Source organism: Athene cunicularia (assembly GCF_003259725.1).
Source record: "Athene cunicularia isolate RWA chromosome 6 unlocalized genomic scaffold, athCun1 chr6_part1, whole genome shotgun sequence".
NCBI lineage: Eukaryota > Metazoa > Chordata > Aves > Strigiformes > Strigidae > Athene > Athene cunicularia.
The window spans coordinates 3,611,961-3,634,657 of record NW_020799105.1 but is presented as its reverse complement, the minus strand read 5'-3'; the positions used below and the strand labels follow the sequence as shown (position 1 = coordinate 3,634,657).

At 44.3% G+C, this 22,697-nt stretch overlaps 1 protein-coding gene across 2 annotated transcripts; it reads left to right on the top strand.

The window, feature by feature from the left end:
• Nucleotides 1–1,704: 1,704 nt before the first annotated feature.
• On the top strand, nucleotides 1,705–22,697 carry LOC113481531 (neurotrypsin-like). 2 transcript variants are annotated; one of them, XM_026851278.1, is made up of 16 exons: nucleotides 1,705–2,260; nucleotides 2,589–2,799; nucleotides 4,860–4,905; nucleotides 6,263–6,499; nucleotides 7,828–7,951; nucleotides 8,647–8,822; nucleotides 9,338–9,485; nucleotides 10,198–10,376; nucleotides 10,786–10,927; nucleotides 11,997–12,199; nucleotides 13,177–13,318; nucleotides 13,579–13,784; nucleotides 14,340–14,418; nucleotides 14,666–14,788; nucleotides 15,330–15,610; nucleotides 17,346–22,697. In XM_026851278.1, exons 2-16 carry the CDS (start codon nucleotides 2,740–2,742, stop codon nucleotides 17,654–17,656), a joined length of 2,457 nt encoding a protein of 818 aa, XP_026707079.1. In that variant the 5' UTR covers nucleotides 1,705–2,260; nucleotides 2,589–2,739; the 3' UTR covers nucleotides 17,657–22,697. The 2 variants fall into 2 exon arrangements, with proteins under 2 accessions (XP_026707079.1, XP_026707078.1); XM_026851277.1 differs by having other exon boundaries at nucleotides 1,705–2,799.

Sequence of the window (22,697 nt, the reverse complement as noted above, 5' to 3'; positions counted from 1 at the left end):
TGGGGAAGAAAAGAAAACTGGGGGTTCTGGTGCTGAGCCCACTGGTTAAGAAGCTGCAGAGATCAAGAATTAAACAAAAGCTGACTAGCTGTTCTACCCTCCTAAGTCGGATTTACAGGATTTAAGCAAATCTGCTGGAATTCCTTGATCTTACTCCTGTTCCTTACAACTTGAGTATTAGACCAGTTCTGGATATGTTTGCTATTAACCACCTCTCTTTTTAGGCTTTCACTGAAGATCTCTTATGGAGGAAGCATTGATATTTCATCTGGTTTTGATGAATAGTAGTCCTCACAGTTCAGGAGAAACAAGTTGAATTCCAGAGAGCCAAGAACATTTAGAAGATGGTATTTCTGGTTCATAAGGGTCAATACAGAATAATATGGAAAAATCAAGGCGGAAAGACCGTAGGGAATCATAGACATTATAGAACTGCTTATATCAGGGTGAGAAGGTGATTTGTGTTAAATAGTGGACTTAGATATTTACAACTACTTCAAACTTGCCCACACAAAGTTCAAGATCTGTTTTACCTTATCTTTAGATATGTTACCTATGTAAACTGCTGTAGTTATGTTGGTATAATTTCCTTCTTGTTCTTCCTCTCCACCTTGGAAAGGGCCATGTAGCCATGAGGAGCTTTTGAGAATCTGAGATCCACCTCTCAAGAAAATGGCACTACATGTGCCAGAAAACCAGGAGGAGTCTTGGCAAGAAGGAAATAGTTCCAAAAGAGGACCCTCCACAGAGGAGACGACTGCAGGCCCCCCCCATCTTTGCACAGTTTGTCAGTCAAACAAACTCAGACTTCTGTTGTTTCTGGGGCACTGGTCTGTGTTTCCTTTAAAATCTCTTTATCTATGAAATCGCTTTATCTAGGAAAGCCTTGCCTTGAGAGGGAAGCAATTTACAAGCTACTGTGAGAGATGGCCAGTACAGGCTTTTGCTGGAGGTTTTTAACCCTATTAGTATGTGTCTTATGGGACTTCTGAAGGGGCATCAACAACCTCTCTGCTGCTGACTAAGGATCAGATTTGTCTGAATGCTAGTAGATATTCTGTTCCTGACTCTGGTGTATCCTTTGTTTTTACTGGATTAAGTGGTTCTAAATTCCAACACATTCCCATATTATCATTTTGCTCCTTTCTGCCAGTACTGCTTGAGAGTTACAGTGTGTTGTAGCATCTAAGCTATTTCCATCTGTTGCCCTGATGATCTGCCTCCCCCACTACAAGGATATAGATTTGCTCCTAATAAACTGAGTGTAATTCTTGGCCAAATGCACTGTGTCCAGAATGTGCTGTGGTACAAATCCACTCCAGAAAGGATGCTCTCCTGCCACTCTGTGACTCTTGTGAAAGATCCAGCATGTAGCAGAATTTCCTTGCATTTGGTGAGTGGCTGAGGATGAGGCAACACAAAACTGTCATGTGGAGTGAGTAATGGGCAATAAGCGAGTGATGAAAAAAGAGGGTTTTTTGTCAAGCCAACGGATTTTTTTATCAGCCCATTCCTTGTTTTTATGCTGAAGGTGTCTCTGGAAATGCTGCTCAGCAGACTTTGCCAGAAGTGAGCTCATTTCTTAAGGTGACCTTCATGTTTCATGCTGTAGAACACTAGGAGTTAATCTCTCTAAGAACATAGATGCAGGAAGTGCCTATTAGACTGAGCTAAGGAGCAACACAGAGAAAATATAAAAAAATTTCCAAGATTGAACAGCTTTAAATGGATGAATTCCCTTCCTAGATTTAATAATCTAAAACTTTTGTTGTAGCCTTTAACCCTAATTCATAAGCAGTAAGCCAAAAGCACTAAAACCCCCATAGAATTATTCATAGCAATACAATAATGATCAACCCTTTGGAAAGCATCCTAGCCAATCGAATGAAGATAGCTTTACAGCCCAAGGTCAAGGAAACACTTGATGGAAAAGGTCTCTGGAAGCAATACTCATGATGGCAAGATGCAGGGCTGAAAACTGGGAATGCACCTTGGAGAGGGCTGTGCCACCTGTGGGTTTTCTATGGGGACATCTGGAAGTTGCTTAACGTATTCTGGGTTCAAATCTGAGGAGAGTTTGACCTTGGGAAGCTGCGAGCAGCTAATCATGGAGGCAGCACTGGGGGGATAAAGTCCAGATTCCTTCCAACAAGTCTAATTTCTGGCAAGTGTGCACGCACAAGCCGTTTCCTTTCCCAGTTTTGTAGCTGGAGTTTTGCGGCAGGACACAGCCCAGCTCCCAGGCGTAGCTGTAGCCTTTGTGCCTCAGGGGGAGAAGGACGAGGCGGCTGTGGGAAGGCGGGGGCAGGGGCAGGAGGCAAGGAGCAGCGCGCACCCGGGAAAAGGGAGGGGACGGGGTGCAGGAGCAGGCTGAGGGCTGCGCCCTACCCGTCCGCGCCTGCCTCCTCCCGTCGATAAGGGTGCTAGAGAAATTCTGGGACATGTTCTCCTCCCTCATTTCTCTCCTCTCCTTTTCCCCTTTCTGAAAAGATGAATCAAGAAGAAGTGGCGAGACGAAGGGGAAAGTGAAATTCTAAGATGCTGCTGAGAACTTTGACCCCTTCCCTTCCATCCCTTTCCCTGCATAGAAATGGAAGAGGCATCCCGCTCCCTCCGGTGCGGAGCGGCTAGTGCCCTGCTCCCGGGGAAACCCAGCGGCAGAGCCCGAGGAGGAGGCAGCAGCTGAGCGAGAGAGAACGTGATGCTTGAAGAAGCTTCTGCCCACTTTGTAGTGGAAGGATGGAGATCCCCAGAGTACTCGGGCTCTTGAGTCTGTTATCCTGTCTCAGATGTGTGGCGGTAAGAAATGGTTATTCTTCTGTTTGCTTGTAAGAAGTCACATGGCTTTTTAATATCCTCACTGTAAGTGTATCTTGTTATTACCCGAGTATGTTTTCCAAAGCATCTAGGCAGCTGTGGTCTCTGGGAAGGGCTGGGGGCTTGGGGAAGGATTTATTCTGTTGTGCATATGAAATTCAGAAAAGGAAAGAAAAGCACAAGAGCTTGCAGATGCTTTGGCTTGGGTTTCCTATGTTTCTCAGGCACCGCAGTGACCCCGGCGGGAGAGACCCTTTGTTTCTGTTCTTTGCTGATTGACTGATTACCCCTATTGCTGTTGTGGACAGATGATTTATAGCCACACAGACCTGGGGCAGCGACTGCAGCACAGGCTGTCTGCACTAAAATTTGGTGGTGGTGACGGTCAGTGTCAGGGGATTTTGGAAGCTGCTACGGGACCTGGCAGCAACTAATCTTTCATCAGAAGGGAAGCATATTACTTATACTGCAGTTCTTTTGTTTATGGTCTTTCTCCAAGAAGAGCAGGTTCAGGCTTTCATATACAGCCTGTTATTAGTTCAATCCATCCCTCTATTGCCTGCAGGCTTACATGTGTGTGCAGGTGCACAGTAAAAGCTAGGAGTTGGGGGACCTGGACTGTGTCTCAGTCACCTGTTTGGTGCACTCACAAAAGTATAGTTTAGCTCACTTTCCTCTCTTTGCAAAAGAGCTTTGAGATCCTCAGATAAGTCCTTCAGCATTGTTGGCTCACAGACCATTATGTGGGCTTGCAACAGCCTGATACATGCAGATAAATGGATTTTTGGCTGAAAAGCATCCCTTTGTGCATACACACCTGAGATCTGATCTGTTGTTTCTGAACCATGTCCGGAATTCATCTTCAATATGCAGTGTCACATTCTGACTTCTGGAGGGTGATGCTGGAGCTTGGCCATGGTTGTCAACGCTTGCTGGACCATATTCATAACCTTGATTTGAAAATTACATCTGCCATGAGTAGATGTCATTCTTGTCAGGTATCTATGGGAACTATCTCAATTTATTCCAGAGGTAGATTTGGTTTAACTCCAAATTTTACTCTTCCCATTTTCCAAGGAGAGGTGAAGATGAGGGGAGCAAAATTGCTGCATTTTGGAGAAAAAAAGAACCATTTCCAACTAGTATTGGAAGAATACTAGTTAGTATTCTTTATATGCACACCTCTGTTCTGTGAATTACAACCCCTTGTTCATATAAAAGTATTAGCAATGTTCATTAAGTGTTTAGAAATGAATTCAACTACAAGGAGCTAACAGAAACATGTGCAGTTTCTTCTCATTTTGCATCTCTGAAGATCTTGCACCTGCCTGCACACCATGTAATGGTATTGAGTGGAGATCCCTATCTCTCAGCCAGCAGTCAAGTTATAAACACCAAAACACTGCCTATAAGAGGAAATGCAGTTTTGGGGCCAGACAGGATGCTGGAATTCTGAGGGCTTTGTTTCATATTTTTTGTTCTTAGCTATTTAACCCCTTTTGGATAATAAGACCATATCATATTGTCATTTATTAAAACAAAAATCGTCAAAAAGCCTTGATGGATTTTCTTCTTTAGGTGTTCCCCACTTTATACATGGATGCTTATTACTATTTTAACAGAGATACCTGGAGGCGTCATCCCATCCTGTAGATATATCTCTGTTTGCTGCTGTGGCCATAGATGGCTTGCCTATAAATGGAGAGAGAATGAGTGGTTATTCATTATTTTTCTTACTGATAACAGTGATTTTCCTCTAGCTTTTCTTTCTATAGGCATCTCACTCAGGCTTCCAATTCTATTGGAAAAGAACAAGCAGAGCCCTGTAATGTTGTGCTTAGATCAAGGCTAAATCTCTGCAGGCCAGTAGTTACTCATTTTGTTGCTAGTGGGCAGAGTGCTGATTGGATTTGAAGAGGAGAAATGGGTAGAGTGGGGTGTGTTTGCCTAAAGCAGCAAAAGGATGAGCTGCTTTTAGGACATGCCCATGTTTATTTCATTGGATAATCATCTCTCGGCTTTTGCTCTGTTTCTTTTTCCAGGCTTTCCTGGGATCCCAGCCCAACCAAAACCATTTGCAGAGTGCAGGTAAGAACAAGAAGTTATTAATTCAGTCATCGGGCAGATTCTTTCCTGCAGTGAGACCATAGGTACAATGAACCACTGCTATCTGGCATTTTTCCTTTCTTTCCATCACTTCTTCAATCTTTTCTCCTGCTTCAATGTTTCTATCCTTCCCCAAAATGGCCAGACCACTTTCTTTTCTTCATGTCTAGTACTCTTGCAGTTCTCTACTCCTCCCACATGTTCTTTTTTCTCTTTCTCTTTCTCTGCCTCAGTGAATTCTCATACACCCCCTCTGAAGGTACCAGTTGATGTAAAGTGCACAGTGTGTTTTCCAGACACCTACCTGTAACTGCTTCTCATTTTTGTAACTTGCAGTTAACCTTCAGCTGTCACTTACCCCCTCTGGGCTTGTCAGTGGCTAGAAGGCAAATGGCATGAGGCAAAGTTTCTTTGTACCCTTGCTGTTTACACTGCGTGTCTTTATGGCGGAAGGGTTTTCCAAGAGTGTTGTCTTCCTTTTGTTTATTCAGTGAACAGAGCTATAGCTGTTATCCTTTTCTGAGCCTGTTCTTCCCATGTTATGGACTCTAAAAAGCCCACTCTCACACCAAATCTGGTTCTGTTTTCCCGCTTTCTTATTTCAGGGTCATGAATGGAGAGTTATCTTCTTTGTTAAAGACCATATTAAATTAATTGTTGGGGTTTCTTTGCATGAGATATTTCACATGGGTACTCACCTGGAACATTGGCACCTGCACTTCCCCCCAGAATAGGTTTCCTTTCCCTTCCTATACATTGGCCAAGTTCAGATAAGACAGGTGATATGCTAATATGTATAGGTAACATACATACAATGAAATACAATGTAATTTCCCACCTTCCTGCTTTATAGAATGAAATTACAGCTAATTTTAAATTCTTCTCAGTTTCAATCAATTTAGATAGGCAATTAATCTTCTAAAGAGCCCAGGATTAAATTTAAGAGTATCCTATTCAGATGTCAAAGCAGGTGGGGAAGGAAGTGGAGGAGTGTGTGCCAGGCTCAAGTGCTGCTTCAGAGTAAGGGAATACATCTATTGAAATAAACAGTAGTGGGAACTGGTTCAAATTGTCCATGTTTGGGCCCAGAGTTAACACATTTCAAAGGTCTATCTGGGCAATTTATGACTTTCAGATCACTTTGGTTTTTAGACAGTACGTATTATAAACATTCTTTGAGCAGCTGCCTTGAAGAGTGATAGAATTGAAACCAAGCAAGTAGCAATCAAGACTTCAGACACAGGAGGTGTTTTGGGAGATCAGCTGGTATCTCCCACATTGTCTGAGCCTCAGTGTGTGATGCCTTAAGTGATGCTAACAGCTCCCTTCCTGTACCCAGCATCCAGCGTGTGTGGTGTCGGATCTCTTGGGTATTACAATGGCTCGCTGGCAGTCACTGAGGCCGGGGCAGAGTGCCTCAGCTGGGCAGAGTTCCCCGACTATGTTCAGCAGTACCCAGACCGTGGCTTGGGGGACCACAACCACTGCAGGAACCCAGATGGGGGAACTACACCCTGGTGCTTCTACCGGCTTGCGTCAGGGGCCATCGGTTGGGCTAACTGTGACTGTAACCAAGGTAAGGTCTTCTGCATGTTTCTGCCAGTGCCCAGGCAGCACTGTCACAGGAGGCTCAGGCCAGAAATGTGTGCTGCACAGACTTGCAAGCAGCAGGTGAGACACCCTGTGACAGAAGCACAGTACAGTAACTGTCCCAAAATGTCAAAATAATTAGGACTAGAGGCTAGCCTGTGTGGGAGAAGAACGTCTGTATATAGTAGGGGGTGGATTTAAGCTGCTGTAGACATAATGCCTTGTATAGATGTTTTTATTCTCATACAAGGAGAGTGGTTTTTGGGTTTTTTTACTGTTAACTTATGCCACTTTGAAAACAGTTTAAGTTATGTGGAAAACAACCCACTCCTGCTCCTTAAGAGTCCATATCAGAGCTCTGCTCATATAAGTGTTGCAGTTCAAACACAACAAGGAAAAATCTGTGGCTAGGTTTGTAAATCTTCTGTGGCAAGGTAGGTCATAGGCTTGCTTTAAAATTCCTTATGGTACTGAACAAGGACTGCTGCTTACTTTGAGGCATGCAAGGGAGCTGAACTCTCTCAAGGCACTGACTCCAGTGCAGTATTCTTGGAAATGTTTTGTTTGTCCTTCTGTTTTCTGACCTTCCTTGCTTTTCTCACATTTTGAAGAACAGTTGAAGTACCAGTTTAATAAATTAAATTACAGTGTCTTTTCCCTTGCCAGTGGAAGTACTTCCAAAGATGGCCTCATTAAAGTTAAGGACACAAGTTTAGGTGTGCTGTGTGCCTGCACTGAGGTACTACAGACAGCAGGTGTATCCTTCTCCCAATACATAACTGAGCAAGGAGATTTGAGGAGGTATTTGTGGTGCAGTGGGAATTGAAAGGGCATTTACATTGGCACTTACTTTTCTTAGGGAAATTAAAGAGGATTCACCTGCTCTTCCTGAACCTCTAGCTGTAGCAACAGTGACTTTCATAGGTGAGGTGGCTGATGGAAAATAAATCAATAGAGTGTCAGAAGGAATTAGAGAGCCTGCTATTTCCATACACTTTTTCAAGGTAGCATGTAAAATCATCCCCATTTCACAGAAGGAGAATCCAGGAGCTGTGGCAGAAGCCAAGTTTCCTGTTGATATTACCATGACTTTGAAAAGAACATAGCACCAGCCATCCTCCTCAGCAGGCATTGCTGGAACTGGGAAGGTGCCACATCCTGCACTCCTTCAGACAAGTCACTTCAGTAACAGCAGAAGCAAAACAGGGATGAGCGAAGCAAAGTGCAGCTCCGCTCAGCTACATGCAAGTCCACGAGTTCCTGGTCTGAAACCCCCATTAGAATATAGCAGCTTTTTTTTCTCTCTTTTGGAAGGTGCTGTGCGGTTGGCAGAAGATAGTACTGTGGAGCTGTACTTCAGTGGACTCTGGGGCACCATTTGTGCTGACCACTGGACTGACTGGGATGCCAGCGTTGTCTGCAGGCAGCTAGGTCTCAGGTAGGAACCTCAGTCTGGTTGCAAAGAGCTAGATGCTCATGTGGCCTTTGAAAGAACAGCCTCTGTGGTTACAGCTCCTCTGGCATAGTGTGTTGGCTGGGGTAGAGGAGTTTGTTTTGTGGGCTCATTTCCCACTTACCAGGGTCCCCTCATAATGTTTTCTTTCCGTGGCTATGCCCAACCCCAATTGGGATCTGCAAGAATTTTTTAAAACAGTAATTTTCTGCTTGGTGTTCCAGACTGATGTGAGATCATATCCCCTTTTTTAGTATTACCAGCTGGAGTTACTGTAGTGACCTAATAGAAATTTTGAGAGTGTGAACCCTCTTTGGGAATCTGGGATTTGGAACTTCAAACTTCCAAATAGCAAGGTCCACAGAAAAGGAAGAAGGTGATATTTGGATGTTTGAATCAGTTGATGGGTTTGTTCATCACTCTCAACAAGGGTGCTACTTCTGACCAGACCAATTCCGCTGCAGTAAGTAGGAACACAAAACAGGTTAGGTGGTGGGAGGTGCTTGCTTGTGCTTTCCCGTTAGGCTGTAAATGGCAACCCCTTTATGCACTCCTAATCAACTGGGTTCACTGGGATGTGAAATGATGCAACTGGACTGGAGAGTCCCAAGAACTGAGGGGAACTCGTAAATTGCTCAGTGCTATGGCTTTTCATTGCTCTGTTGCTTTCTCTGTACCAGTGAGATTGGCACAGCTGGGAAGAAGAATCGTCCTGGACCATGGCCTGTTCCCTTGCACCTGCAGTCAGCAAACTGCCATGGGGATGAGAAAGCCCTGCTGCAGTGTGACTATCAGGAAGCTATGTCAGGAGCTTGTAACCAGGGGACTGCCATGGTAACCTGTGTCCCTCCAGAAGGTAAATCTCCAGGGGAGGTTCGCTCCATGTTTCTTGCATCAGTGTTGCTGAAAGGATGTAAAATCTAAGGTCATGAAGCTGTTGAGAGCAAATAATTGAAGAATGTTCTTCTTCAATTTGCTATGCAGGTCATTATCTTCCTTCCAGTGGAAAATTATCCATCCTTTTCCAATCCCAAATACTCAGAATGGTCATATTTCTACAATTGCTGAAAGATTGCTGTTGCTTATGACCACATGCTCTTTTTATCAAACCAGGTTTTTGTCTGCAGGCAGCAAAGTCCTAGTCATTGTAGCAGCCAGATAAAGAGCCATCCCTGTATCAGCAATACCTCATACTGTGGGCTGCAATTTTGGATGCTTCTGGGGGAGTCTAGAGGGGAGGATATGGTAGGGTGGGACAAGAGCATCCCAAAAGCCCCTCTGGCTAGTGAATGACTCTACACCCTGAACTGCTGGATGTGCTTTGTCTTTGTCTTGTTCTGTTGTGCTCTCTTTCCCTTTCATGAAGCACAGGTGTAGGTGCCCCACTGCGTTTAGTTGGGGGAAAGGAAAGCTTTGAAGGGCGAGTAGAGGTTTACCATGATGGCAAGTGGGGTACCATCTGCGATGACCAGTGGGACAACCGGGATGCTGAAGTAGTCTGTAGGCAGCTGGGACTCAGGTAATTTCCACACTGTACATTATGGAGTGGTAATAGAAGTAGGCAGAATAAAGAATGTGAGAGCATTCTATAAAGGGATTTTGTACTTAATTCCTGTCAGTTTTATGGGTTTATGCTGTGGAAAAAAAAAAAAAAAAAAAGTTGGTGTATTCCTGTGTAAGGTTTGTTTGTGTTTATCCCTGTTCACTATTTTATAATGCAAATCTTCTTGCCTCAGTGATAACTTGCCCTTGTGATTTTTATATGTGAACTTACTTTTCACTGACTGCCCTTATCCTCTTCAGATGGAAAGCAAGACAGAGCACCTTATTCTCCTGTGTGCCATTCAGCGCTTAACATGGGAGCTGTTGTATACTGAGCATTCTTGAAAATCACATTGGTGTAAAATTGTTTAAAATAGACAATTCAAGTTTGAAATCCCTCAAATTTTGGGAGTTTTGCCTGTTACTGAGATTGAAACATCACTGTCCTCAGAAGTCCCCAGGTGTCTGAACTGTTCATGTTGCAGATGTGTCTTTGTTATGTGTTGGAAGGTCTCATTACAAAACTTTCCAATAACATATTTCAGTTATCAGTTGGCAACACCACTGTGTAAGAAATACAGATTATCTATGGGAGGACACTGACCTATCATAGCAGAGTCCCCATGCAAGGCAGAATCTGAGGGCACAAGACTGACCTTCCTCACTGAGCATGTCTGTAATGTTTGCAGTGGGAACCCAAAAGCCTTGTCATGGGCTCACTATGGGCAGGGATCTGGCCCAATCCTGCTGGATGAAGTGGAGTGCTCTGGCAATGAACTCTCACTTGACCAGTGCAAGAAGAGTGACTGGGGACAGCAAAACTGTGACCACATTGAAGATGCTGGAGTCTCCTGTGATCCTTTCACAGGTACAGATCTACAGCCCTATGCCAGTCAAATGTGCTGGTCTTACTCCCATAATACAAGGCTTGCTCAGCAGTAACCCCACCACTTGAAGATCCTGCAGGGCTTCTACGTATGGCTCCCACAAGGGCTGCCAGATGTGGAGGTAAAGAGCAAGCAGCGGGTGAGAATATATCAGAGTATTGGTGGTGTTCCCATGGCTTTCCACAGGTGGCATGGAAAGGCTGAGATGAATCCTCCTCTGGCACATGGGTATGTTTGGGAGCAATGGATGTTTGGGTTTTGAGTACCCACAGATATCTGTGTCTGGTTTCTTTCACTCACGGGCTGTGCAGAGACTTCAGCAGGGGGGGCCCAGGCTGTTTCTTTTCTCCCCTGCTGAGTGCTGATCTTTTCTTCCCCCACCCCTTGCAGAGGGCACTGTCAGGCTGGCTGGTGGCCGCAGCCACAGCGAAGGCAGGGTAGAAGTTTATCACAATGGAGACTGGGGCACAGTATGTGATGATGGCTGGACAGACCTTGGTGCCCACGTGGTCTGCAGGCAGCTGGGCTTCAGGTAGGAATGAGAGTGTGTGTAGTGTCTGTGCTTCCTAAGTTCAAGGATTAGGTACCATCACCCTTCACTGCAATAGGTTGGACCTTAATGCTTCAGTGTTGTCTTCATTAGAAGGGTTATTACCATTATACATTTTTATTTGGGAAAGATTAACAGGTATCCACATCCTTTCCGGGGGGGTGTGGGGGGTGGGGGTGTGTGGTGTGGAAATCTTCATTATCTCTTGCCTCAGTCGGTTTTGAAAGCAAATAACAAGATTGATATTGTCTTTAGGAGCCCCTCACCAAAGTCAGAAAGTTCTCTTTAACACTCCTTAAATTTGCAGGTGTATCAGCTCAGCACTGCCACCCCCTCTGCTCTGTCAGCTAGGCATATCACCTGCTTCAGTAGTTGAACAAAGACTATCAGGGCAAAAAAGAAAGAGTAGTATTAGGGATTTTCAGCCTGTTGCTGAACTGTTTTCCCTCCAGGTATGAGTGTGAGGAAGATTTAAAATCAGGATTCTGTAGTCTTGGAGCCACTAAAGGGTTGAGGTTTTTTTGTAGATTTTTTAATATGGTTAGGGTATCCTTGTAAAATTTCAGCTTTATAGACTGAAACAGCCTAAACTAAATTATTCCCTTTGAGTTCAGCTTCACACTGTGTTTGTCATCTCTTATAGTACCTAAAAGTTTGCAGCTTTCTGCATTTCAATTCCAGGTAGCTGCTTCCTATAAAAAGAAGTAGAATTACTTAAATGCTAGGCTGTCCCCAAATGGATGTACCTGGTCTCATGTCTGCAAAGCAGCCTCTGTGCTATAGCTGGCCCTCTGTGCTATTATGACTGTGTGACTGTGCCTTTGACCAGATGCTGGAAAATGGACTGGTCTGAGTGGGCCCTCTCTGACAACTGAAGCCGGTGAGATGTACAAGCTGCTTGGTTGCCATCCTGTGTGTCACTGAGCGGTTTAGGTCAGGAGGCCACCAGTATCACAGTTGAGCTCTGCAGGGGAGTTTCCCTTTGGGTCTGAGCTTGTAGGATTAATGAGTTTTAATGAATCTGATGTTATGTTCTGTTTCCTTCCTCTAGTGGTCCTGCTACCTTGGCCTCTGAAGGGGACTATGCTGCTGGCCAAGGCTTTATCTTACTGGATGATGTGGCTTGTGTGGGGACAGAATTGTCCCTCCTGGACTGTCCCCACAGCAACTGGGGGCAGCATGACTGCTCACACGCTGAGGATGTGGCAGTCCGCTGTTCCCCAGAGAGCAACACAGTCATGGACGGCAGCCTGGGTAACTTGCCTTGCTTCTTGCCCTGGATGGTGGGGAAGTGTCACCTGCTGGTCTCTTCCTTTGGAAACTCTGGCAGATGTGGGAGTTTTCCCTGTGCTGTTTCAGTGAGGGGGCTGCTTTTTGAGGACTCCTCCTAGGAACGATCCCTGGCTTGTCCTGAGGCAGAGCCACAGATCTGTGGCTCTACCAGACCTATGGCCAGACCTGCAGAGAAACTGAGAGAATTGTGTTGACAGTCTCTGAAACAAACCTGAGGGGCTGAGGAAGGGTCGATGCCTTAGTGTGCCATTGCTCACTGATGACATGCCCCAGCCCCGTGTCTGTGGGAACATGGGACCTCTTTAACTAGACCCTTTAGGAAACTGGTGTAGTTAGGTTAGTGTCACACCTTGCCTAGACATGAGGACTTCAGGTGCAAGGGGCTGTTGTGCGGAAATTTGGCACACTTTTAATTAAAATAGTGAATGTATTTCAAGTTAGCATAATTTGCTCATTTATATGAGGCCTGATACTCTCCCCTTTCCCTACTACAGGAGACTTTAGAGTCTGTCAGACATTCTTTATTGAAATAGACAGCATCCAACATTTTTGTTTTTCCTGGATGTAGAACTTTTCTCTTGCTTAGAATGATATAATAGTTTTATAATTTAATGGATTTCTTTCCCAGGCATGTTTTAGCTTGTCCACTCTTGGCTCAGGAATTAATAAGTTTCCTTCTGTTCTTGTTCTCCACTTTACTCAGCTTTCAGAATATGATCCACTAATGATTTCCTGTATGTATTAAATAAATGAATATGACTTCTGATTCAGCACAGAGGTGAATTGTCTTCATATAGAAACAGTCCTTTTTTCCTTTTTTTCTTTTTTTTTAAGGTTAATGATATCTGGAATTTATCTTTTCCTATAGGACCCAAGTTCTCGGCACCTCACACTCTCTGGTGTTTTGTTTGCAGCAACCCATGTATTTTCTCCTTCGGGGCCTCCTGTACGGCTAGTGGATGGAGAAAGCACCAAGGAGGGACGGGTTGAGGTATTTCTGAATGGGCAGTGGGGCAGCGTCTGTGATGATGGCTGGACAGACAGAGATGCTGCAGTGGTTTGCAGGCAACTGGGATTCAGGTAAGAGCTGTAGTACATGCATTTTTTCAGACAGAAATAGCTCTCAGGGGGTTTGCTTCTTTCTGGACCTGTTTCCGGGGTCTCCATTTCTTGGTTTTGTCTTACCCACATATGCTTGAGGGAGTAGGGTCCTATTCTCACTGTATTACTGTCTATGTATGGAGTGACACATAAATATTATTTGTCTTAAAATGTTCTGGTGCATCAGGCTCATCTGCCTCCTGCTTACTGCAGATTAGCTACCCTCTTTCTAATTGCAGTGGTACAGCAAAAGCCAGGGCAATGGCTTATTTTGGTGAAGGCCATGGGCCCATCCATCTGGACAACGTAGAATGCAGTGGCATGGAGCACACTCTAGGGCAGTGTGTCAGGCCTGACACTGGGATTCACAGCTGCTGGCACAGTGAGGATGCTGGTGTGATCTGTGACTATGTGGAAGAGAAGGCTCAAGATATCGTGAGAACAGGTAACATGCCCATTTCTTCTATGCAGAAATCTGGACCTTCAGTTGTAGGATCTCTGCATGCCTTTATGCTTTTTCCCTGTAGTAGTTCTCTTTGGCTGAAGCTTTACCTTCAAAATAAACATGTCCTGTCCTGCACCTCCTACTTTTAACTTGTTTTCATTGTCTATTCTTAGGAGCACAGAGTGCTCCCAACTAGTCTGAGGGGCTCCACCCACGTCAGGCCTTTGAGCCTGCAGAACTTCCCCACAACCAAGTCATTGTACCCTTCCTTAGGGCAGTAACTATGAGCAGACTTTGGGTTTTAGAGTACTGAGGACATAGCTGTAGAAGTCCCATTCCTGGCTTAAGATCAGATACTGCAGGTAAGCACCCCCACCAAAACTGAGGGAACTCATGGAATCAAACCTATGAATTCCATATGCACAACATAATGCAGTCAGCTACCATGAGGATTAATGCCCTTAGGGAAGGTGAATGGTATTTGGCTCTGTGACAGTAAATGTTGTTACTTAAGCTGAAGGTATCTACCCAAATGCTCTAACTTTGGCTGTGCAGGTCCAGAGTCTGGTGTGTGTGGGATGCGCCTGCTTCACCGTCGCAAGAAAAGGATCATAGGTGGAAACAAGTCTCTCAGGTACTACCCTGTAATTGTTGGGAAGGTCAGAACTGGTTCCAGCTTTCCTACAGGCTCTGAAAATATCTGGCAAATGATGAGTACATTAACATATTTTCACTGGTGGTTTTTGAACTTGATTTGAACCAGTGGGCCTATCTAGGGAAGAATGCATTCCAGCTGAGTCCAGAGGGGGCAGAGTGGATGGGAAAAGAGGAAAACAGCTCCCATATGTGTGACACCTATAAACTCTCTGTTTCTTCTTCAGAGGTGGTTGGCCATGGCAGGTGTCACTACGGTTGAAAGGTTTTCATCGAGATACTCGTCTGCTGTGTGGAGCAACACTGATCAGCAGCTGCTGGGTGGTGACTGCAGCCCACTGCTTCAAAAGGTGTGTTTGTGAGTGGGCTATCCTGAGGGATATTCAACAATGAACAAAATAACCTTATACAAGATTATCTTCTAGCCCAGTGGAACCACATGAGCAAAGTTTATAAACCAAGACCTTCAGGTTATGTTGTATGTGATCTTGGAGCACTTATGGGGATGACTCAATATAGACTTGCTTTATCCTTCACTGCTTACACCTGCCCTCTTAACTTTGAGACTTTACAACTTAAAGGGAACCAGGATTTTTCCGTTCTTCAGTGCTTTAAGGAACTGTGAACAGATAAAGTCACAAGTCTGTTGCAACTATTGTAGCCCTTTTTATAGGAAAAAGAATCCTGTGCATGGTAAATAGTGATTTGGGACACCCATTGACTGCAACTGCTGGCATTATCACATCTGCTAATAAGGGCCTACAGTCCGGTAGCTGGCATTGTTTTGCCTATTTGTGAGGAGGTGGTTCAGTCTCATAGCAACCAAGACTTGTGTGAGTCTGTTTCCTTCTTAGTAGGAGTATCAAGATCTTAATTCTCATTTTTCTCCAGGTTTGGTGTTGATGTACGGCGTTACCTGCTGCGGGTGGGTGATTACCACACAGGTGTGAAGGATGAGTTTGAGAGGGAGCTGCTCGTGGATCGGATTGTCCTCCACAGGAACTACTGGGCTGGCAGCAATGATAATGACATTGCCCTGGTCCGGATGCGGGGCAGAGAGGGGCACTGTCTCTCCTTCAATCACCATGTTCTACCTGTCTGCCTGCCCAGTAGGAAAGAGAAGTCTGATATCAACAGGCAAGCCTGCATCATCTCTGGCTGGGGAGACACAGGTGAGTGATGGGGCTTTGAGGGGCAAGAAAGGTGTGAGAGTCTAGTTTCAGAAGCCTACACGAGCCATTAATCTATGCCTGCAGAACTCAAGGCCATGTTCTTACTGCTCCTATAATCTGTTCCAGCACATGGTGATAAGAAGCGGGGAGGTGAGGTGATTTTTGTGCCATTGTGTTTTCTTCTGGTTTTGTGGCTTCTTGACCCTGCCCGTGGGGGAAGTTTTTCTTGCCATAGCATCCTTCTGAAGCTGTGGTAGAGAGCAATGCTGCCATTTGGCCACAGTCTTCTCTTTCTTCCCATTTCTATGTGCATGTTTGCTCACAGCAGACTCCTTAGGCAGCAGCAGCCTGTGCAGAGCTGGTGTGCAAAGCCTGTGGGAGGCCCTCATGTTTCTATGACCTTCTGCCTCCTTCATGATACTGCAGTAGTGAAGTGGGGGCTTAGAGGTGGAAGGAATCTCTCTCAGACTACCTTGCTTGATCTCCCTGGATATTGCTGCAGGGACATCTGGGCTCCAAGGCTGGTTTCTGCACTAGGTTTGAGACAGAGCCTGTACCTGTTCACTTGCAGCACATTGCTATGGAGCTTCCTATGTAAAAGGAAACAGGGAATATTCTAGAAAGTATTCCTTACTAAATCTTTAACTCTCTCCAGGCAATGTTTTAAAATGGTTTGGTCTTAGTGGAGTCCTGACATGGATGCATTAGCGAGGTCTGCAGACAGCTTTAAACGCTAAATCAAGCTTTATAACTGGCTGTCCAGTCCTCCCCCCTTTGAGGATCAGAGATGCAATGCAGGGCTTGAGGCAAGGAGGCCTTTCTGGGGCTACTGTAATTGGAGCAAAGCCATATGTTCGGAAAGACTTGCTGCCAAAAGGCAAATAGCCCCAGGAGCTTGTCTGTTGATTTTGGACTAACCATACTCCCAGCTGTCTCCCTAGCTGTTACCCCAAGTGTTTAACTGCAAGTATACATTTGCCTTTAGAGTCAGTTGCACCAGGTGCACGTGTCACTTCAGGGTGTCTGGGGAGGATCAAGGAGCACCTTAGCCATGTAACTCCCTTAAGCTGTACTGGGGCTTAATGGCTAGAATCCTTCCCATGAGCCAAACCCAGCTTTCAAAATGAGAGGGGCAGTTACCTACTACCTTGTGAGCTTACCATAAACCTTGGGCACAGAAAGGTTGGACTCTAATATAGTACATGAATCTTGTGTTCTGAGCTTGTCTGGGGTAATAAAAAGATTTGAGCAAAGAGGGACAAATCTGGCCAAAGATGAAGTAAGCTCCCTTTGAATAATATTTGGATGCCTCTGAAACATCTTCCAAAACTTTTCTGAGAACTGATCACTTTACAAATATTACTGCATTTATTCTCTTGAGAAAACAAAGTCCTTGTTCTACAGAGGAGGAAATTGAGGCTCAGAGAGGTGAAATAAATTAAACGAGGTTCAAGTTACCTGTTGGCAGAACCTGGAGTAAGACTCATCCTTTGATCTAACCTTTTTCTCCAACCTCTTCCCTATTTCTTTGATCTTGCAGATCTTTTTTGTGGTCTGGCTTTGCAGCACTGTTTTCTGAAGTTCTGGTGGTTCAGAGATGATGAGCTCAGCCTATTTCTGTGCTGCAGTCTTTACATGAAACGTACAAATATCAGTTTTTGCACCGAGTACTGTTGCTCTAGGTTGCTGCTGTTGTCCCTAGATAAATTGGTCTGGCTGGTGTGTTCTGTTCCAGGGAAGTCCTACTCGAGAACCCTGCTGCAGGGGGTGGTGCCTCTTCTCCCACAGGAAGACTGTGAGGTCCGTTATGGACAGAAGTTCACTAACCGCATGATTTGTGCTGGGAACCTCTCTGAAGATAAAAGGGTGGACAGCTGCCAAGGTGACAGTGGAGGGCCACTCATGTGTCAGAGGTCAAACGGACGCTGGATCATTTTGGGGATCACTTCCTGGGGTTATGGCTGTGGTCGGAAGGATTCCCCTGGTGTGTACACAAAGGTCAGCAAATATGTACCCTGGATCAAGAAAGTGACCAAGCTAAAATGAAAATGTCTGAACTCTAGGAAGTTCAATGTATGATCCTTTTGCCCTGCAGCAGCAGAAGGATGTGGCTTCTGGCCTGTGACTGATGGAAATTTATTTTGTCATTAGACTGTAGAACTGGGAGAAAACCAGTTATGGTTGATTCTTTAAAATCTTTGTTTTCACTTTAGTCCATAATCTCTGAGCAGAGAAAGCAGGTGCACACTGGTAAGAATGGTAAGTCTATGTTGCTCTGACTATCTGAGTCCTGTAATCACACTTGTTCCTTTGCCCTGGCACACGAACAATGGTAGAAGTGGAGAGACACCTTCCTCTGTAAATCTATTCCTGGTTTTGTATGTTTGCACAGCTGAAAAACACTGCAAAGAGAGGTGAGATGCTTGGAAGATAGCACCAGGCCCTGGCATAGTGGAAATACATTTTTTCATAACAACTCTCTTCAGTTCCAGAAATCAGAAGATTTGACCTGAGCTGAGGAACAGGCCAACAGTTGGGTTTTTTTCCTTCCCTGTTGTGTCCCTAGGGGGAACCTTTTCTCTTCCGAATAGTAGGTCTGCTCCCATATGAGCCCTTTAAATGTCTGTCCCTGCTAAGAGATGCTTCTCCCTCCTACTGTAATCCTCTGTCACATATTTCCAGCTGCCAGATGCTGTGGTTTTATTGCTGCTTTCTCAATATAGTGTTTCTTTTTGTGTTTTGGGTTTTTTTGGTTTTTGTTTTGTTTTGTTTTGTTTTTCCTTAAAGTAGCATCTTCTAGAATCAGGTGTTGCTATGAGAGTAAATCTTAATTTTTAAGAGACAATAGCTTTCTTGCCCTTGTGATTACTACGAAGAACTTAAAAATGTGACCTCAAAAGGCTGAATAGATATGTTATTTTTCTTTAAATCCAAATGTAATGTTAATCTCAAATATTCAGGTGTTGAATCATGATTTAACAGCACTGTGGGGAGTTTCTCTTGGTACCTTATTCACCATAGTTATTAGCTGCCCTTTATTTGTGATGTTAGTCTTTAATATCTCTGTATTCACAGTTCTCCCATGAAAAATTGAAATACTCCTGGGATATAGGTGCACCTCAAGCAAATTACTCACTCCTTGTGTAAAACAGTAAGTGTGCTGCAAAGCACCTTCTGGCTTTCCTGAAGTGTGTCCTATTCTTGCAACTTCTGGGCTATGCTTCCTCTCTTCTTTGCACTATTTTCTCTTTTCATTCCTCTCAGTTGGAATAAACTGGCTTAACTCGAGGGTATGCAAGCACTGCCATCAAGCTGTAGTCCTCAGCCTGAACAGAAATAATGCTGAGATAAAGCAGGGGTTATTAACTGAATACTTCAATTTCTTCCTTCCCTCTCATCTGAGCAAATGAACATAGTTTCCTCTTAGGCCTTAAACACTTTTGTAAGTTAATTATTATTCTTGAGTAGGTAGCAAAACATAAAAATAGACAGAAGGGCTAAGTGCATCACCAGTTGTGCAGTGCACAGTGTCTTTCTCATTTTGTATAGACAAGTCAGAGAAAAGACAGGTCTGCTCAGGAGCAGGGGCAGTAAGCTTTGATGTATAACCAAGGACCTGAACATGGAGTAATAATACAGGATGGGACCATGTGCATATTTTGGGTTCGCTCATGCACTGTAGGGTAGGCAATGACTGGGTCAGGCACTGGACTGCTGTCTGGAAGGTGTTCAGAACCTAGGTATTGCCAAGGCAAGAACAGGAGGTAGAGCACAACCCATGGATTAGCAATGTCATATTTACAGGACATGTGGTGACAGAGTCCTAGAAATTGCCTTGGATTCAATACGTAGTGGTTGCTTAAAGCTTTAATTTGTCTTCTATAAAACAGCTTAATGTAAAGGTGCTGATCTGGCTAGGTGGATGATTTTTTTTATTTTTGTGTGTTAATGATAAACTAAAGAGTTCCATTTACCCTCTATAGGGATTATAGGAAAGTTGGGTTAGCAGTGTTGCAATGGACTGTTTAAAGATCCTGCTTGGAAGCCTTATTTTAAAAAAGAATTGTAGGAACCTTTAAAACATGAAATGTCAGAACCCATGCAAACTGGCCTTTGAGACAGTTCTGATCTGTTTGTGTCTCTTCTTGACGTCCTGAATGTCTGCAGTGCAGCTTGTGCTGATAACCCTGTTTAAAGTTCCAGGCTTGATCTTTTGGCAGCTCTGTGCTTGGCTCCACACTGGCTGTGTTGTCCTACAGCTGCTGGCAGAGACTCCCTAAGGCGAAAGCTGCAGACTGCTCCTTATCTCTCAGGAATTAAAATGACAGGAGGACTGAGGGCAATTATGTCACAGACCTCTGCTCTTGCAGGGAATTAAATGCCAAGTTCCATGCTGGCAGCAACAGTACCTGTCTGGGAAACATGGAGGGATTTGGCTTTTGCCTTCAGCCTCCCCCAAGCCAGCACGCTACAGCAGCTCAAATGGAGTTTCTGTGCCTTGGGTGCTGTCACATCTCTAGTTTAACCTGATTTGATCTTTCAGTGTATATTCATAACCCCAACAGGCACAGAAACACCTGAAGGATTGAAACAATGAGTTTATTTCCTCAAGCCTACTTAGCTGGTTGACTTTCAGGAGTTAAAATAAATGACCATGTACCATGGGTGAGATACAGGCCTGGCATTGTCTTCTGAAATTCCCATTTTCTAGTTCAAAATATTTCTCCTAGATCTTTTCACCATGAAAGCTGTGAGAATCCTTGTGATTAACACCCGGTGAGTTCTGCATGAGCCAGGAGGAGGGAAGGAAGTATCCAATCTCCTTCGCCTACTTTTACACTTTACTGGTACTGTAGGCAAGCCTGCCAATACTCTCCTCAATTGTCCTGACCTGTTTCAGAGCACCACTACTGCTCTTTACTGTTTAAACTGGGATTGTGGCCCAAACCAAACTCATGTGCTTTGCCACCAAGGTTTACTGGGACTGCCTGGTTGGATAAGAGGCACTCAGCTGCCCTAGGACTGTATTTTGTACCTAATGTTGGCCAGCAGCAGATGTTTCAAAGGATAGTATGCATGAGTTTGTACTAAACAAGTTTTAACAACCTTTCCTTCTGGGGAATTTTGTTCTTGGCCTATTTAAATTAATTACTTGCATTACTATTATAATTAAAAATAGAAGTACTTGGTCCTCTAGGTATTGTAAAAACATTATGCACTATTCTTTTGTGATTCTTTGTTTTCTAAAGTGTGAGAGTTTATATCCCTTACTTTCAAAAAACTATTTAATGTAAGCAGCCTTCATCTTCCATATAAATGTTTAATCTCCTATTTAATCCAACTAAGCTCTCAGCCTCAATATTTTCTGGCAATGAGACCAATATAATTTTATTCTCCATAGCACATAATTTCTTTTTATGGTTCCTGAATTAATTGCCTTTTGTTTTCATTGAATCCCATCTGTCCTTATGTTCTCAGCCATGAGAGGAAATATGGGGCCTGGCTTTATATTCTCTGTTGTCCATTAGCCTAGAGATAGTCCCCTTTCTAAAACTGTGGTTTCTGTCTCTCTTCAACCCAAACTGTCTAGATATCTGATAGCATGGTGACTCTGTCTTCACATCATCTCCTTCTGCTGGATCTTTAAGCTCTAGTAACCAAAACTGAATGCAGTTTGCCAGGGGAGGCTGTGCCATCTGCTGATTACTTTCAGTATTATTTTCTATAGTAGGCAATGCTGTGATTTCAGTGCTATATGTGTGTTACGTATGTAGGTTGGAGCTAGCTTTAAACTTGCTAGTGTGGTCTTGGTGGCAGCCTAGCTACAATGGGATGAAAACCCGCCAGGTGAATTACTCCTGTGCCTCAGTCAGGTGCAGCAGCCTCTCTGAGCCCACAGTAATTGCTCTAGGTATGCTTGGGGAGCATATTGCAGCTCTGGGCAGGGAGCACCTGAATAGCTGTGTAGAGCTTTGCCTTGGCTGATACAGTCCGTCTTCACAGTGTTAGTCTGTTGGATAAGGGTAATGCACACCACACTGTTTCCAAGAGCTAGAAGCTCAGACACTGTTGCTGGTGGCTGCACTGTGCCATGTGGATGCTGTGAGACAACTTCCTGTAGCAGTGTGGCACATGCTGGTTACATGAGAAAGGGAAGCATTGGCAGAAGTAGAAACATGGCTATGGAAAAGGTCTAAGGAGCAGCTATTAGTGCTCCAGGTATCCCTCTTTGAGGAAATACCCCAGTGCTCTACAAAGGCTGACCCAGTGCCAGTGTCTTCCTGACATGCAGTGCCTGCAGTGGTACACCTATCAGCCCTGCCTTGACGCCAGTCCAGGCTTTGGCCAGCTGAAGTTGGATTAGATATTTATCCCCTTCCTGTAGCTGACCACTCTTCTGATGATTTCTATGAATTATGTTCTATGCTGTAATTAATCAGGCAGCTGTTTATTAACCTGGACAGGATGTCGATTACCCTTGTAATCCTTGTATGCTTGTAGCAGAGAATAACAGATCAGTTTCTCAAACATATTAGTGGAGGCACTGGTGAGGAACCAGGAACATGGATATTTGCTATATCAGGGGTAAGGGGTGGGTCTGTCTTCCTTCCTTCCTGAAGTCAATATCCTGAAGTATCTTCACCCCCAAAAAAGCTGCAGTGATCCATCAGCCACTTGAAGACAGATTTTTATGTGTATATTCAGCAATCAGATGAAAGCTTTTGAGACATGAACTGCACTGTGGTGTTTAACACCATCTTGATAGACTTGCTGGGAGTTTCTTGCAGTTAGAAGGAACAGCATGGCACCTGGTGGTAACCAACTTGGGATCACTGCTTGTGCAAGAATGCACTGTGGACCTGGACCAATGCACATCTTTTGGGCTGTATTTTTCCTTGTTCAGAAAAATATTTAATTTCCCACATCAAGAAGAAAAACTTGCTTGTGTAGTAGCCCACTCAGTCCTATTAAAATCCCTTTCTACTAACCAGGGTCTGAGTATCTCTGAAATCAGTCAAGTGCCGAAATTGTCATGTCCCCTGGATCAACACCAATGGTTCACAAATTATGCTAATAAATGGATTAT